Source organism: Battus philenor, unplaced genomic scaffold, assembly GCF_028537555.1.
Source record: "Battus philenor isolate CCGP_79_NKW_IND1 unplaced genomic scaffold, ilBatPhil1.0.hap1 SCAF_3, whole genome shotgun sequence".
NCBI lineage: Eukaryota > Metazoa > Arthropoda > Insecta > Lepidoptera > Papilionidae > Battus > Battus philenor.
In genome coordinates, this window is record NW_027181693.1 from 6,184,257 (window position 1) to 6,198,350 (window position 14,094).

At 29.7% G+C, this 14,094-nt stretch overlaps 1 protein-coding gene across 1 annotated transcript; it reads right to left on the reverse strand.

Moving 5' to 3' along the window:
• Positions 1-361: 361 nt before the first annotated feature.
• Positions 362-13,210, reverse strand: LOC137927056 (adenylyl cyclase X E-like). The gene is made up of 20 exons (XM_068770840.1): positions 13,120-13,210; positions 11,686-11,868; positions 10,943-11,089; positions 9,306-9,471; positions 8,678-8,880; positions 8,058-8,207; positions 7,561-7,679; positions 6,580-6,724; positions 6,364-6,500; positions 5,957-6,106; positions 5,436-5,580; positions 5,166-5,243; positions 4,934-5,067; positions 3,779-3,949; positions 3,259-3,574; positions 2,821-3,184; positions 2,567-2,745; positions 1,650-1,917; positions 1,456-1,580; positions 362-889 (listed from the first exon to the last, which is right to left on the reverse strand). Exons 1-20 carry the CDS (start codon positions 13,120-13,122, stop codon positions 431-433), a joined length of 3,642 nt encoding a protein of 1,213 aa, XP_068626941.1. The 5' UTR covers positions 13,123-13,210; the 3' UTR covers positions 362-430.
• Between the last annotated feature and the right edge of the window lie 884 nt (positions 13,211-14,094).

A 14,094-nucleotide genomic window follows, 5' to 3' on the forward strand; every position in this document is an offset into this window, starting at 1 on the left:
ACCTTTTTTACCTTTTTTACCTTAACGTAAAGAACAGAAATTTTTAGCTTTTGAAACTGTCTATAAAAACAAAATTATAGATTTAAATATATATTTTAATTTTACAATTTTTTGTTAAAGTAAAATAACTTTGTTAAATTAATATGATACTTCAACTATGACATTCTTACTAATTGAAATGTCAATTAAAACATTCGAATTTATTTAACTATCATACTTCATAAATATTACAATTACACCGCAATACTTAACGTTTTATGTATATTACATAAAATTTTGTATTGTAAATACGTCAAGTACGCCTTAATTTTATATATGCAATACAAATTTAAAGATATGTTAATAAATTAAACCTCACAATTATTATTTATTACAATAAGTCAATGTATGAGTATTATTGATTTTTAAAATTTGTTGGTTCTTTTAGTTTTCAACACCGTGTTTCAATCACAGTGGATTGTGTAAAACTGTAAGAGTCAGAATCTACAGTGTTTAAACTATAATTATCTGTAACATCACATTGCTCACAAAAATCATCTTCGATGTAGACATCCTCATTGTAATCACCTGTTTCATCTTCGTAATTATTTAGATAATGATTAACATGATGATACGCATTTACCGTTGCATTATTTCTATTATAATTTGAAAATTCATTATCAGTTTCAAATGAAACATCACTTAAGTCATCTCGAATACTATAATAGCGTTTTCTATTAGATATTCTTCTGTAGTAATTATCACTTTGATCTTTTTTAATCAGATTGAAGTTTTCATCTAGTGGTACGAAGTATGTTTTGATATATCCTGGACCTTTTACAAATGTTTCTCCGCGGTATGTAGTTAAAATACCACATGCGTCTAATAACAAAGCAGTATTTTCAGTGACCTGAAAATTAAATTATAATATGTTATACTGATAAACATTAATATACAGTTTGATAGGTATTAGGTTTAAAGGCGTTAAATTTGTAAATTTATAGCACATTTGCTGCCAATACATGTTTGGTACACCTTATTGAAAAATGGTTTTGGATATAATAAATAACAGAAGCAAGAAAAGACGTTTTCGGAATTGGGGTTATTACATATTAAAAATAACTATTGTTTACTATATGCCCTGCAAACTTTGTACTGCCTCTTGAATTAAAAAAATGTGACATATTACAGACTGATCACTTTATATAAGGTGATTGAATAGTGGTAAAAGCTATACCATTCATCTCTTTTAACCTTTTATACCTAAAACTAATCATCCTGTATGGAAATTATGAAAAAAATTAACAATAATACGGCAAATGTTTGTAATCAATAATATCTACGTCGTTTATTCTTTCATTATATTTTAAGTAACTGGCTTAAATGAACCAATTCCAAATGGAATTGTTACTATTAAAGAGATTTATCTCCTGCTGTGGACGATGTGCAAAATATATTTTTATTTATGATATGTACTTGGATACGGCCTGCTTCTCCAGTCGAGTCCATTCTGGAAGCCATATTAACCGCATTACCCCAAATGTCATATAATGGCTTAAGAGATCCAACGACTCCTGCAGCTACTTCGCCATTAGAAATACCTAAAATCAAAAATGTTTTATTGGACAAGAATTTTTTTTTGTAATAACGTAATATCATTGGACATTTACCTATTCTCAAGTTTAATCCCTCAAAGCTTTGAAAAGATCCACGGTTAAAATTTCTAAGCTGTTTCATCATTGCTGCAGCGAACTCGACCATTGTAAGTACTAAAGCACGGTTGTATGCACTATTTTGCTTTCGATCTATAAGAGAATTGAGCGATGTTGAATCCATTGACTCCCGTCTGTTTGGGTCTAAACCACAAGCAGCCATATATGTCCAATCAGCCATTTTAATTTTTTCAACCTTATACACAGATGTTCCGGTTAATAGTAGCTGAAACAATTGAAAAAGTATAAAATTATTGAAACAAAGTTTAGAACTGTATCTAAATTTATTACTTGACTTATAACGAGAGACATTTTGTTTAAAATAAAGTCAAATATTGCGCCAATGCTTGCCAATTTAACTTTATTCAACGTCAATATGATCAAAAGAATCAAATATCATACAATTTGTTAAATTTAGTAAACTACGTAATATTATAAGTCTATAAGTGTTTACTTAGTTTCTCACTCCGGACCTCTTTGTCAAGCTCACAAATAGCCATAGAATGAGCTATTCTCTAGATTTCTCTACAAACCAGAAATGAAGTGATCATTTGAATGAAAGTTACTCATACCACCACCCAGCAGATCAGCAAGTTGAATAGGCGCCATCTTGAACTTTAAGGTTCTGGTGTGGAGACCATGAACAGAGAGACGATTTTGTAAAGTTCAAGTCATCCGAAGATATTAGAAGCAAGCCGTTTCAAATCAATTCTTTCGGAAATCTATCGGGAGCAGTCATGTCTAGATGTGGACGTCTTACGGTTGAAATGATGCTGATGGCGGTGCAGATGTTAAGCGTGTATAGACAATAAGTCTTATAAAACACACAAAAAAGAACATCTTTATAAAAAAGAAACAAAAATTTATTAATTTACCCTGTCAAAATCGGATATAACTTCGTCCAAAATTCGCAAAACAAATTTGTCGCTTAAATCTCCGTCATCTTCGACTCCAAGTTTATAGTCAGTTAGAGATGCAAACATTACGGCGACATTATCGTATTTCTCGTAATACAGTTCGTCTATTGATCTGTTTAGATCTAGATATACTTGAACTGAAATATAAAAATAAAATTTTATGTAATTATTCGTTTATAAAATTCAGAAATTTTAATAAATTCCTTACGTACCAACATGTGCAGGCAGTATATTTTCTAAAAGCATATTGTTAACTCTCAACATCGTTTCGGCTTCAGTTTGCTCGTCGCTTAACTGTATCTGCCACAAATGGTCGAGTCGATTTCTGTATTCAGTCGTACGATCAATCCAATATAAAGTTATGGTTATAAATACAACGGACAGCGTGTGTGAAACTCTCGAGTCCATGCCGACGTTCCAAGTTAAATCGATTGCAAAAAGTGATGACTTCATCTCCCACACAACCCATAAGTAGAATATTGTCATAGCTCCAGCGACAACCCATTTAAATATAAAGAACACTCTACTAAACAGAAAATTTAGAAGCAAAGCTAAACTCCAACACTGTGTCACATGCTGCAAAAAAACAACTGATTAAAATCTAATAACTTTGGCGATAGTAAGGAAAGAGTAAAGAAAAGTATGATTACCCACGACGAAACACAATTCGAAAGAACGGTTTCAAATGATGGTTCTACATCGACTTCAGTACAAGCAATCACATTGACGAGTGACGTCGCTGCCAGTCCAACACTTATTAGCAAGTAAATTACAGTCCTAATTTGTGCGGATTTTATTATTTTCACTGAAATATCATAAATTTTTCGTAGAAATGGATTTCTTGGTTCATCGATTCCTTTATATTTTGTCCATAAAAACTGGAACCACGTTAATGGTTGCAAAATTGTTAAACTAATGAATAACAATCCAAAAATAGTCCACGTGTACCATTGAAAACCACTAAGCCTTAAAAAAAAATAAATGCCGATCAGAAACTTTTTACAGAGAAATAAAACGAAGTGTTTAAATATTTGATGATTAATATAAGTTTTAATATATAAATATATATATTTATGTACGTATATATATGTATGTATGTATGTATGTATATATATATATATATATATATATATATATATATATATATATTGATTAGTAAAGTTAACTTACCAATTAGTCGTAAGTCCGTTAATTAAAAGAATCAAAATCAAAATGATCAGACAACAGGTTATGTAGTACTTGAATAAAGGATCGGGTAATTGAAGAAAGGACTTTTCAAGTTTGAAATTTTTATACATCAAACTAATTCTATTCAAGCGGGATTCCTTTCTAAAATGTTCCCTGGAATACATAAAATTGCACAATTTTTAAAATGAAATTATTCCTGTTAAATGAAAATTAACATGAATGGTTTTTTATGAAACTCTGTGTGGCGACGATTCCTCTTTATAATATTTTCAGTAATTATTAATTTTTTGAAGTGGTTGTGGGTCTGCTCACATAGCGTGTAGAACAGATGTCCGCTGTGACTTTAATATTCAGGAGAGGAGACCACGGACCCGAAAACACAGTTTAGGAGTTCCATACACATGACGTTGTTGGACAGACAATTTTGTTAAGTTCAGCGGAAGTCTTTGGATGCAGGCCGCTTCCTAACGGTTTCGAATAAAATGTACAGGAGAGAATTCCTATGTCCAGTGGCGAACATTTTATGCTTAACGATGATAAAAAGTAGTGAAAAGTATATTGATAGAAAGATTTTAAAAAAATAATGATTTTCAATGTCCACTTATTTATTTCATTAAAAATAGACTGAGAAAAAAATATAAATTGTTTTTAAACTTTACATGCATTTGTCAATTTAGATGAAAATATAAATTGCGACCTATAGAGAACATTCTTCTAAAAAGTAATTCTAAATGGATTTATACAATTTTAGTACCAAAAGAATGTTATTAATTAAAAGTAAAATCGAATCATTATTGATTTTGACCCATACTTACCAAAACCTTTGTTAAGAGTAAAACAAATTGTCTTAAAACCAAAACCGGTCATTGTTACGTCGTTATCAATTTAAAATAAAATGTCCACGTACATTATATATACATAGAGAGTCAAATGTTTAAAGACTCGCATATATTTCATAAGTTTATATAAAAGCAAATAAATTTAAAACAAAAAGACCCAAAACAAGATGGTGAATTAATAAGAAATATTGGTCATTATTTATTATGAATCTCCATTTGTTATATTGACAATAGTGGTTTTGGTGCTATCGTTTCTAAGGCGTATAAACTACAATGGGCTCATTTAGGCTATACTTACTTCCCATTAGTCATGTCGTCAATTTCTTTAGCCATTTGAGCATCAGCTGCTTTCAGCATCTGTTGATACTCTACTAAATTTTCATCCATGAAAGTTGTACGACGAAAGTAAGACGCACTCCTATTTTCCGATCGCTACTAGAAATACCGAGAATACAGAACATGATTGTGGATTTATATGAACAATTTGAATAATTTTACTGTTAAATAGCAACAGTTGAAATGTTACTTACTCTAGAGCGAGTACGCGCATTTATGATTTTATTAAATCCAACCGAAGCTCTTCTGAACGGCTTGTATTCTGAAATAGACTGGAAAAATAGAAAAAAAAACTTACTTTATTTTATTGTTATATTTTATTCTCGTTGATTCAAATACCAGGATTTGGAAAAACTGTGATTCTAAGAAGCCACGACAATTTTCAGGTTTCAATTTTTAAATAAAAACTATTTTGTGAAAAGGTTTAAAAAAAGTTAAATTTATAGTGCACTTATCATACGTACTCTTTGCGGTCTTGAAAGCAAGTAGGTCTCCAATTTGTTTTTTATCACGAAGGGATGACTTTGAGATTCAAAATTTGGCTCAATTATGTAGTCTCTTGCGAAATCTAAAATTAATTCTAGTGTTTGTTTGGTAATGTGTACTTTTCTGAAATAAATTTTTTACAGTTTATGAACATTAGATATCAACCAAAGGTAAATAATTCAAAGTTTGTTTTGTCACATTTCATACATCTTTTTCAATGCAAATCGCTGAACACATGTTTCCTTTTAGAATATGTAATTGTTTTAGTGTATCAATCGTTATATGTAATGCATATATCATTTGTTTTATTTGCTACCCTAAAATATTTTAAATACATCGGAGGTATAAGGTTATCATGTAATAACGAAAATTGTTGGTTAAAATGATGAACAGATAATGAATAATTATATATCTAACATAACGTTAACTGAGCTTACTGATGGCTTACTGTCGTTGGAAATTTTGTAAATAAAATTATAAAAAGTAAATTCTCGCATACCCCGCCTTTCCAGTAGATTCCATTTTACTTGCAATAGTGACATCTTTAGACCATATATCATATTGCCATTTTCTGATACCAATGAGTCCACTGAGGATTTTACCTGAATGTACACCTATTCTCATATCTATGTTTAAGGCCCGCTTTTCTCTGTAAAATGAATAAATTGTATTTAAGTAAAAATTACATGATACACTTTAAAAGTGGAACTATGTAAAATGAAAAGAAAGTTTTACTTCATATGAAATGTAAAATATGTCTTTGTTTGAGACGAGTGCATGTGCAGCATCAAACCGCAGTTCAGTAAGCTGGTATTGCAAAAGCTACTAAACAAGCAGGCCTACACTTCTTCATTATTATTTTTGAATATTTCCTACAAAGATTAATCCATTAAGATTTTATCTTACCTGACGTCTTTAATAATATTAATCATTTCTAAACCAAGATCAACACAATTTTTGGCGTGCAAAGCACTCGGTTTTGGTACTCCGCTAACGCAATAATAACAATCTCCCAAGAACTTGATCCTCAATACGTCATATTCCTAAAACATACCACATGTTTGCAATAAATCAAATAACATACTCCTAATATAAGGAAAAGTAACTTGAAAAAAAAAATACCTCGGAGGCTTCGTCAAAACGTCCGAAGAGTTCATTTAATAACTCCACCATCCTCATCGGTGATAGACTCGTTGATATCTTGGTATAGTTAACCACATCCGCGTAAAGTATACTAACATTTTCGTGTTCTTCTACATAGAGTTGACTGTAATTAATAAATATATACCTTATATATTACATTTATCATCAGTAAAGCCGTACAGTATCCACAGCCAAAGATTTCCAATAGAATTAGTTGAAAGCGGCCTGTGTCTAGTGTCTTTCGACCACAAGGTCGTCTGTTAACGCGAAGTGTGGATTTCCTACGCTGCCCTAATCAGTGAGAAGTTTTTACTCCAGAATATATAGCCTTACTCATATACACTTCGTAGCCTGATCACTGTCACTGTAAGCTGTCAATCCGCTCAGAAATCACGTAGCATATATCATAGTAATCTTCGTATATATTAATATATAATATTTTATAATCTCGGCTTAGTCCTCTCTAAGACTCGATGAGCGACTTTAAGCCATTATAATTAATAAATTTATTAATGAAACTTAATAACATTAGATTTACTGTAGATGTAAATGAGTTCTGAACAAATTCAAGCATATTAAAGGTAGACTCGATCGAACATAATTAAGAACGTAAAGAAAAATATTAAAAATAGAAATGATAATAAATGTAACCAATATCGTCATTTGGTAGCAGATGATCACAGGGGGATTTTAATGTAATTTTCATTGAGTAATAAATTTAATGCTTCATTTCAAGCTATTAATTTTTATCAAGATGGATAGCTAAATTATGTTTAGGGATATTTTGTTTGTACACCATAATTAATTAAAAAAAATCTTCTATTGTTCAATTGTATATAAATACCATTTGATGGATGGGTAAATGAATTAATTTGATATTCATGCATGTAATCTGATAAAAGATTCACATAACTACGATTTAATTTAATTTAAACGAAAACTAATATTTTTTTTACTTACTTGAAAGATTTTATATTATGAGTATGGCTTTGCGACTGTATATCTAAAAACATTGTTCTTATATCCTGCCGTACTTTGGATACAATATGCTCAGGTAAAATACTTAACATAAGTCGTTCCTGTAAATTTAAGATATGTTTATATGTAAACAAAACTACCAATGTCCTCTTTTATTCTAACTAAAGGAAAAACTATCTCACAATATTTATCGAACACTATTCAAAGCATATGTATATAATACGTTCAAGTAACATATGTTATTATACAGATAATATCAAAAGAGCCTTATCTATTATCATTATCTACATCTTTACACTAGCACACGTCAAATCATGATGAAAATATTAAATACATATGAAAAAATATTGCATAATGATCTTAATTGGTTTAAGAAGCGACTAATAAATATATTTCATTGTAAGATAAAACTACGTAAGAATTGGAACTGAAATTGGAATAAAAGGTTTAACAATAGTTATAAAAAAGTTTAAAATTACCTCTTGATCTTTGACAAACTTTAATCGTAAAGTACTTTCGACGCAGGCTCGCCTGTCTAAGAATGAACGTCTTGTTACTATTTCATTCATTAGTCTAAAATATATTCCCATTAAATTGACTCCAATTAGGTAAATTATATCAGATGTAACCTGTAGTTTTAAAATAATTATATTTTAATGTAAACAATGGTTTTTATTTCTGTACAAATTATATAATATCAAATCTTTTTTGCCTATAATAAACCCCTTTTTGGCCACGGCAAATTAGAAAGCTAATGGCCGATTTCTGCAAGCAACCTAAGACTAGGCGTCTCTTGAATCTGGAGAAAAATCTAAAGTAATGGTCAGATAGCTGAGTTACAACAGAAAGCTTACAATCGTCGTTAAAAATTGAGGCAAAAAACCCATACTGATCAGTCATACCGCGCAAATTGTAAATGTGATGAAGGACGACCGTAAAAACAAAAATAAATATTGTGAACCAAAACATGTAAAATACATACACATTAAAGATTATAAAAAAGAATCATTTTTATTTAATAACATTTAAGGATAAGCTGCTTAAAGTTTAAAACAAGATAAAGTAAGACTGATTTGTATAGATTATAATTTTTATTTACCACTGCTTCTATATGAGGATCCTTGTAGTATGTGAAGAATGCAAATACGAGTATATACACTACGCTAACTAACAGACCAAGGAGTATTGATAAAATATTGTTCCTCATTGGTAAAAATACGTAAATTGATAGAAGGGCCATTGAATCGTATGCTGGTCTGAGTGATATGCCTTCATGATAACTGTATATCGCCACTGATATATCTGTAACAATCAATTTATTTTTATTTACTATAATTTTGTAAACCATGAAATCTATCAAAATTTATCTATTAAGAAATAGACGTTTTCATTATACTTATGCTTGTTGAGTGAGAAAATATTAATGAAAAATGACGTTATTGATAGTTTAACTTTTGGCCCGTGTCGTTACTGCTCCCAGCCATAATTAAAGATGTGATTAGTGTTAAAAATACATAAAAATAGAAAGATAAGCAAGCCTAAATATAAATGCAAGAATATTATTTTTGTAATCTGATTTAAACAAATTGAATGCTAAGTTGAAGATAAAAGAATACATATGATTGTTAAAAGTTGTTTTAAATGAAATAAATCAAATTAAATCATTGAGTTTCGCACAAAACAACTTAAATCTATTGTCATCATTTTATGTACAGATACATACGAACCTGATGCAACGAGATCTGCAGTTATTATAAACGTTAAAAATACGGGCATCCAAAACCATTTCTTCTTTAAAGGTTTGTAGAAATATTTCCATAAGCAAAGGGCGGGAACTGCTATTCTCATTATGTACATAACCATAGACAGATACGTTGATTTCCACTGAATTTGCTGCAAGAAAAGATTTATTGCCGTTAATTTACGAAATAATAACTATATACAAAATTTTATCGATCAGTGGTAACACAGCTGTAGAGGCCTGTGATACAATTCTAAATAAATCAAATTTTATGGTGTAAATAAGATCAGGCTTGCCACTGGTCCTAAACAAGATTACAGTGGATGAACAGCAGCATCCTCTGCGTACCATAATATCACACAATAGATTGTGGTATATCCCCGAATAGACATCTAGGGAGGCCTATGTCTTACAGTGGGCTGAAAGGACAATAAAACTCAATACTAATTAATATATATTTGTTAATTTGTCTGTAAGAGATTGTCTCGTGTGATAATCGATCGCCCTTTTTGGTCTTACTTTATTATTATGAAATCTAGCGTTTACAATAAAGAATATTAAATAAATAAATAAATACAAAACGTAAATATCAGTAATGACGTATTTAAGCGTGTATATTTTTTTAACATTCAATATTATTTATTGATATTAGAACACTGCTGTTATTTAAATACGTGCACAAAATGTGAAATTATCAACATAAAAACATACAGAAATGATAAAAATGTTTTTATAGCTTGATTAATAATTAGAATTTTATATTTATTCTATATAAATTGTTTGAATGTATCGTAGAATAACAAACCTCCATGTCTGTCATTGACATGAATCCTATACAGATAACATTGTCTAAAAACAATTGAGTTAGATTTGCTGCCTGAACTTTACTTAATTTCATTAAGCCTTAGCTGATCTTCACTTGACAACAAAAAAATATTTCTACCAAATATTAAGTCATTCGGCCTTATGGTCCCAGAAATATCATGATGAATCAGTACGTAAGAAGAAATCCGTTTTATAGGTAGCCTGTCATATTAAGTAATCATTAACATATTTACAACACCAGAATGACTTGTAAATGAAATATTTTAAGGAGAACATTGTTGTTACAAATTTGATATTCTTAAGTATTAATATTTGATAAATGAAACACGTTAAGTTTCTAACAATATATCGGGGACTTTTCTGTTATCGCAGTTGTTATCTGTCGTATTAAACGGAAGAAGCATATGTTCTTGGGCTGCCGTACTGTTAATCTTAAACAAATAATTGATCCAACTCTGAAAGCTACATTGCCCTCTGTGTTACACTAAAATGATAATGATATGTTTAAATTTCATCATTATCATCATTTCAGCCGTAGGACGTTAATTGCTGGACATAGGCCTATGGATTCACTATAGGAACAGTTGAAAGCGGCCTGCATTTAGCCTCTTAACAAGGTGCATCTTGCGACGAAGTTGATAAAGTCTATCGATCGGTATTGAAGTACCTTGTCGGTGCATGTGCTGTCTAGAACTTTAAGGCCCCAGCGGCTTTTTTGCTCGCTAAGTGACCTTCTCACTGCCACTTCAACCCGCTTAAACTTATTTAATTTTTACATAAAAAAAAATTAAGATTTACCTCGTTATAAGTACTTATAATAACAAGGACGATGTGTGTAGTGGAGAAAAATATTAATAGGGTGACGTAAATATAAATAAATGATTCTCGAAGTTTGTCATCGTATCTTCTGTAAAGTCCTTCCAAATCTTTTTGGTAGAATTGATCCTGCAATATAAAAGTGTCAATGTTACGGTTTACAGAACTTTTATAATTTTACATATATAAAAAAAGAGTGGAAACCCACAACGTGCTTTATTGTAGAAAACCGATATAAAAGTGTCATTTTATTCAATACTAGTTATACATCACAGCTTTGTGTGGCTTACATTGTCCTTTTAGTTTAATTTCATAAAATTCATTGTTGGTAATTTTTAACATACAAAAAAAATTTTACCGAGTTCCTATAGGAGCTAAGTTTGAAAATAAGTTTTTTTTTAACGTTTAATCGTCCCCTCTGAGAATTCTATCGAAGCTTTTTCTCTAAGCCTTTGGTAGCCTTTTTTAGGTTGCAGACAATTGACCCTAAACATGTGACTCACCACAATGTACTGACGGAAACATAGGTGGAAATATCAAATACATAGATTAAACCACAGTCCTATTCAAAATACTTCTTTTGTTCTAACTTCGCATTAAAATATTCACAATCTTGCGGTATTCTTATTTAAAAAAAAACTATGTAATTTATATGTGAATGAAATTGATTATTTAAAATAATACGAGAAAGTAAATACTAGAAATAAAACATGAAATAAATATACCCTTAGATATTTCCAGTTCCACTGCTTCCCACCGGATTGTTCGACCTCATGAGTTCTAAATTCATGCAATGACGATAGCATGCTCGTGGCCCTGTTCGAATTCATGGAGTATCTTGCGAGGAGCTCTAAAGCACCCACTTGAAGCACCACCGAACCCGTCGTCCGTGATAGAGAGCGATCCTCCTGTTAGACGTCGAAATGGCGTCGGCAAACAAAGAAGTCATTAATCATACAATTATATTTTTCTTTTTTGTACACACTATCTTTAATATTTTTTATAGGTTATTGTTTTGCTTTTTTATAGTAAGATATTTACAATTGTTAATTAAATACATTACAACACATTATACAACTACATCAATCCTGATTTCTTAATTTTTAACGCATAAATTTGAAGGAATAAAATAGCGTCCATTTTATTAATACTACAATATTTTACGATCAAAAACAAAACGAGAAAAAAAATGTAAATGAATCAAAACGAATTGAAATTAGACGTATGTACAATTAGGTAAAACTGCTATATTAATCTTAAAATAGTGTAAAAAAACTGAACTAAATAAAAACTAAACTTAATGGTAAACATTGTTAATAAATTTTATTATATCGTGTATTGTACCGAACGGCATTGTGTTTGCGTGTGCAAGAAAGTAATTATTTATGATTTCATTATATTTATTGTGCTCATCTGAATGTGTTTTCTTATCTTGATGTATAAATGTGAATATTGTGTGAACAAAGTATATATATTAATTTTTTCGGCAGCAGTGTACAATGCCGGATATTGAATAATTGTTATTGCCTTGATTCTAATTATCAATACTTTCATGGAATTTGCTGGTTATTCCGGTAGTCATGTAGATATGATAAGAAATGCACATTTTTGTTCACTGAGGTCGTCACTTGAATGGTTTTTAAGTACAAACCAAATAAATAATTTAAAAAGTTGGCTATATTGCAATTAAAACTATTTGTTGTATTTATTTAACATAAGAATAACAAACAGTATTTTTTTTATCTTAGCGATAAAAATCTACAGTCTTGGAAAATTACGCTTAGTTATTTTGCACTTATGAAATAATGAATAAAATAGTAATATTATATTTCGATTTTCATTTACACTTCGTGATAGGCATTGTTAATGATATATTTATTTATTGATGTTAAGCGAAATAATTACTATTGTTTTAGGTGTCAGAAGATTGTTGAAATTTGTAATATTTTCATTGACAATTTAAATATAACATTGGCTTTCAAAAACTTTTCATATTTATGTAATATTTATAAAAGTTTTTAAATTAGGAATAGCATTTTAAGGGGTTCCAATATTTCAGTTTAAAATAATTTAACGTTACAACGTTTTAAATATAAAATTTAACAATAGTATTTACAATTAACAAAGCTTAAGAATTATCTCGCATCCTAAATACATACCATGACTGTCAGATGACTGTATACATGGTTTTAACACTAACAAATAACAACTCCGGCACACTCGCGTAAATCACAACTCTACCTGTTTCAGTCCGTCAATCATCGATGACTGAACTAAAACTTCAGTTCTTGTCCTGTGATTAATGCTGATAAGCGCCACTCATTGGACGTTGATATTTTAGCAGATTATGATAATGATTATCACATAAATGTGCTTTAAACGTTTTAATGAATTAGAATTTCATTTATTACTTATGATCGTACTAAAAAAATTTGAAAAATGTCTCCATGTAGATTTTTTTAAATTTTTTATCGAGACGTAGAATTCTGTTAAACTACGTACGTAAAAGCAAAAGTTTACGGCTGTATAATTAAATCCATTTACTATTATGAAGATTAAAAAAAAACAAGATTTCCGAAAAAAGAACAAAAAGTTTGACGCTATTTATTTATCGTTTATGTACGTAATATTAGATTACGCAATTAAGATATGATTAAATAAAAATGTATTAAATAAGAACAAGTAAAGTATAGTCATGGTCAAATATCACAATAATGATGACATGTATTTTTTTACAAAGAGCAATTTTAACTATGTTGCGATTATTTATTAAACAGGTAAAGATTAAATATAGCAAGACAGTATGAATTTTTTTAGAACTTCTAATTTTGATCTGTAGACATTACAATCATCGAACTACGGAATAACTCTTTGTTTACCATTTATGAGTAATTGGTTTGTAATATAAGCATACTAAAACAAATTACATGGTTCTTTCTAATTGGTTTTGAAAATCATTTACGCTACTACTGACGAAATTAGTAACTGTATGTGTGTAGTTATATGGGTAATGCTAATAAGATGATTAAAATATTACTATAGATATATTTTTTTTAAATACGGATAACATTACAAGACGCTATTACATAAAACATGTTATAACGGTTTTAATTTTTTTTGGGAAAAGTTTGATT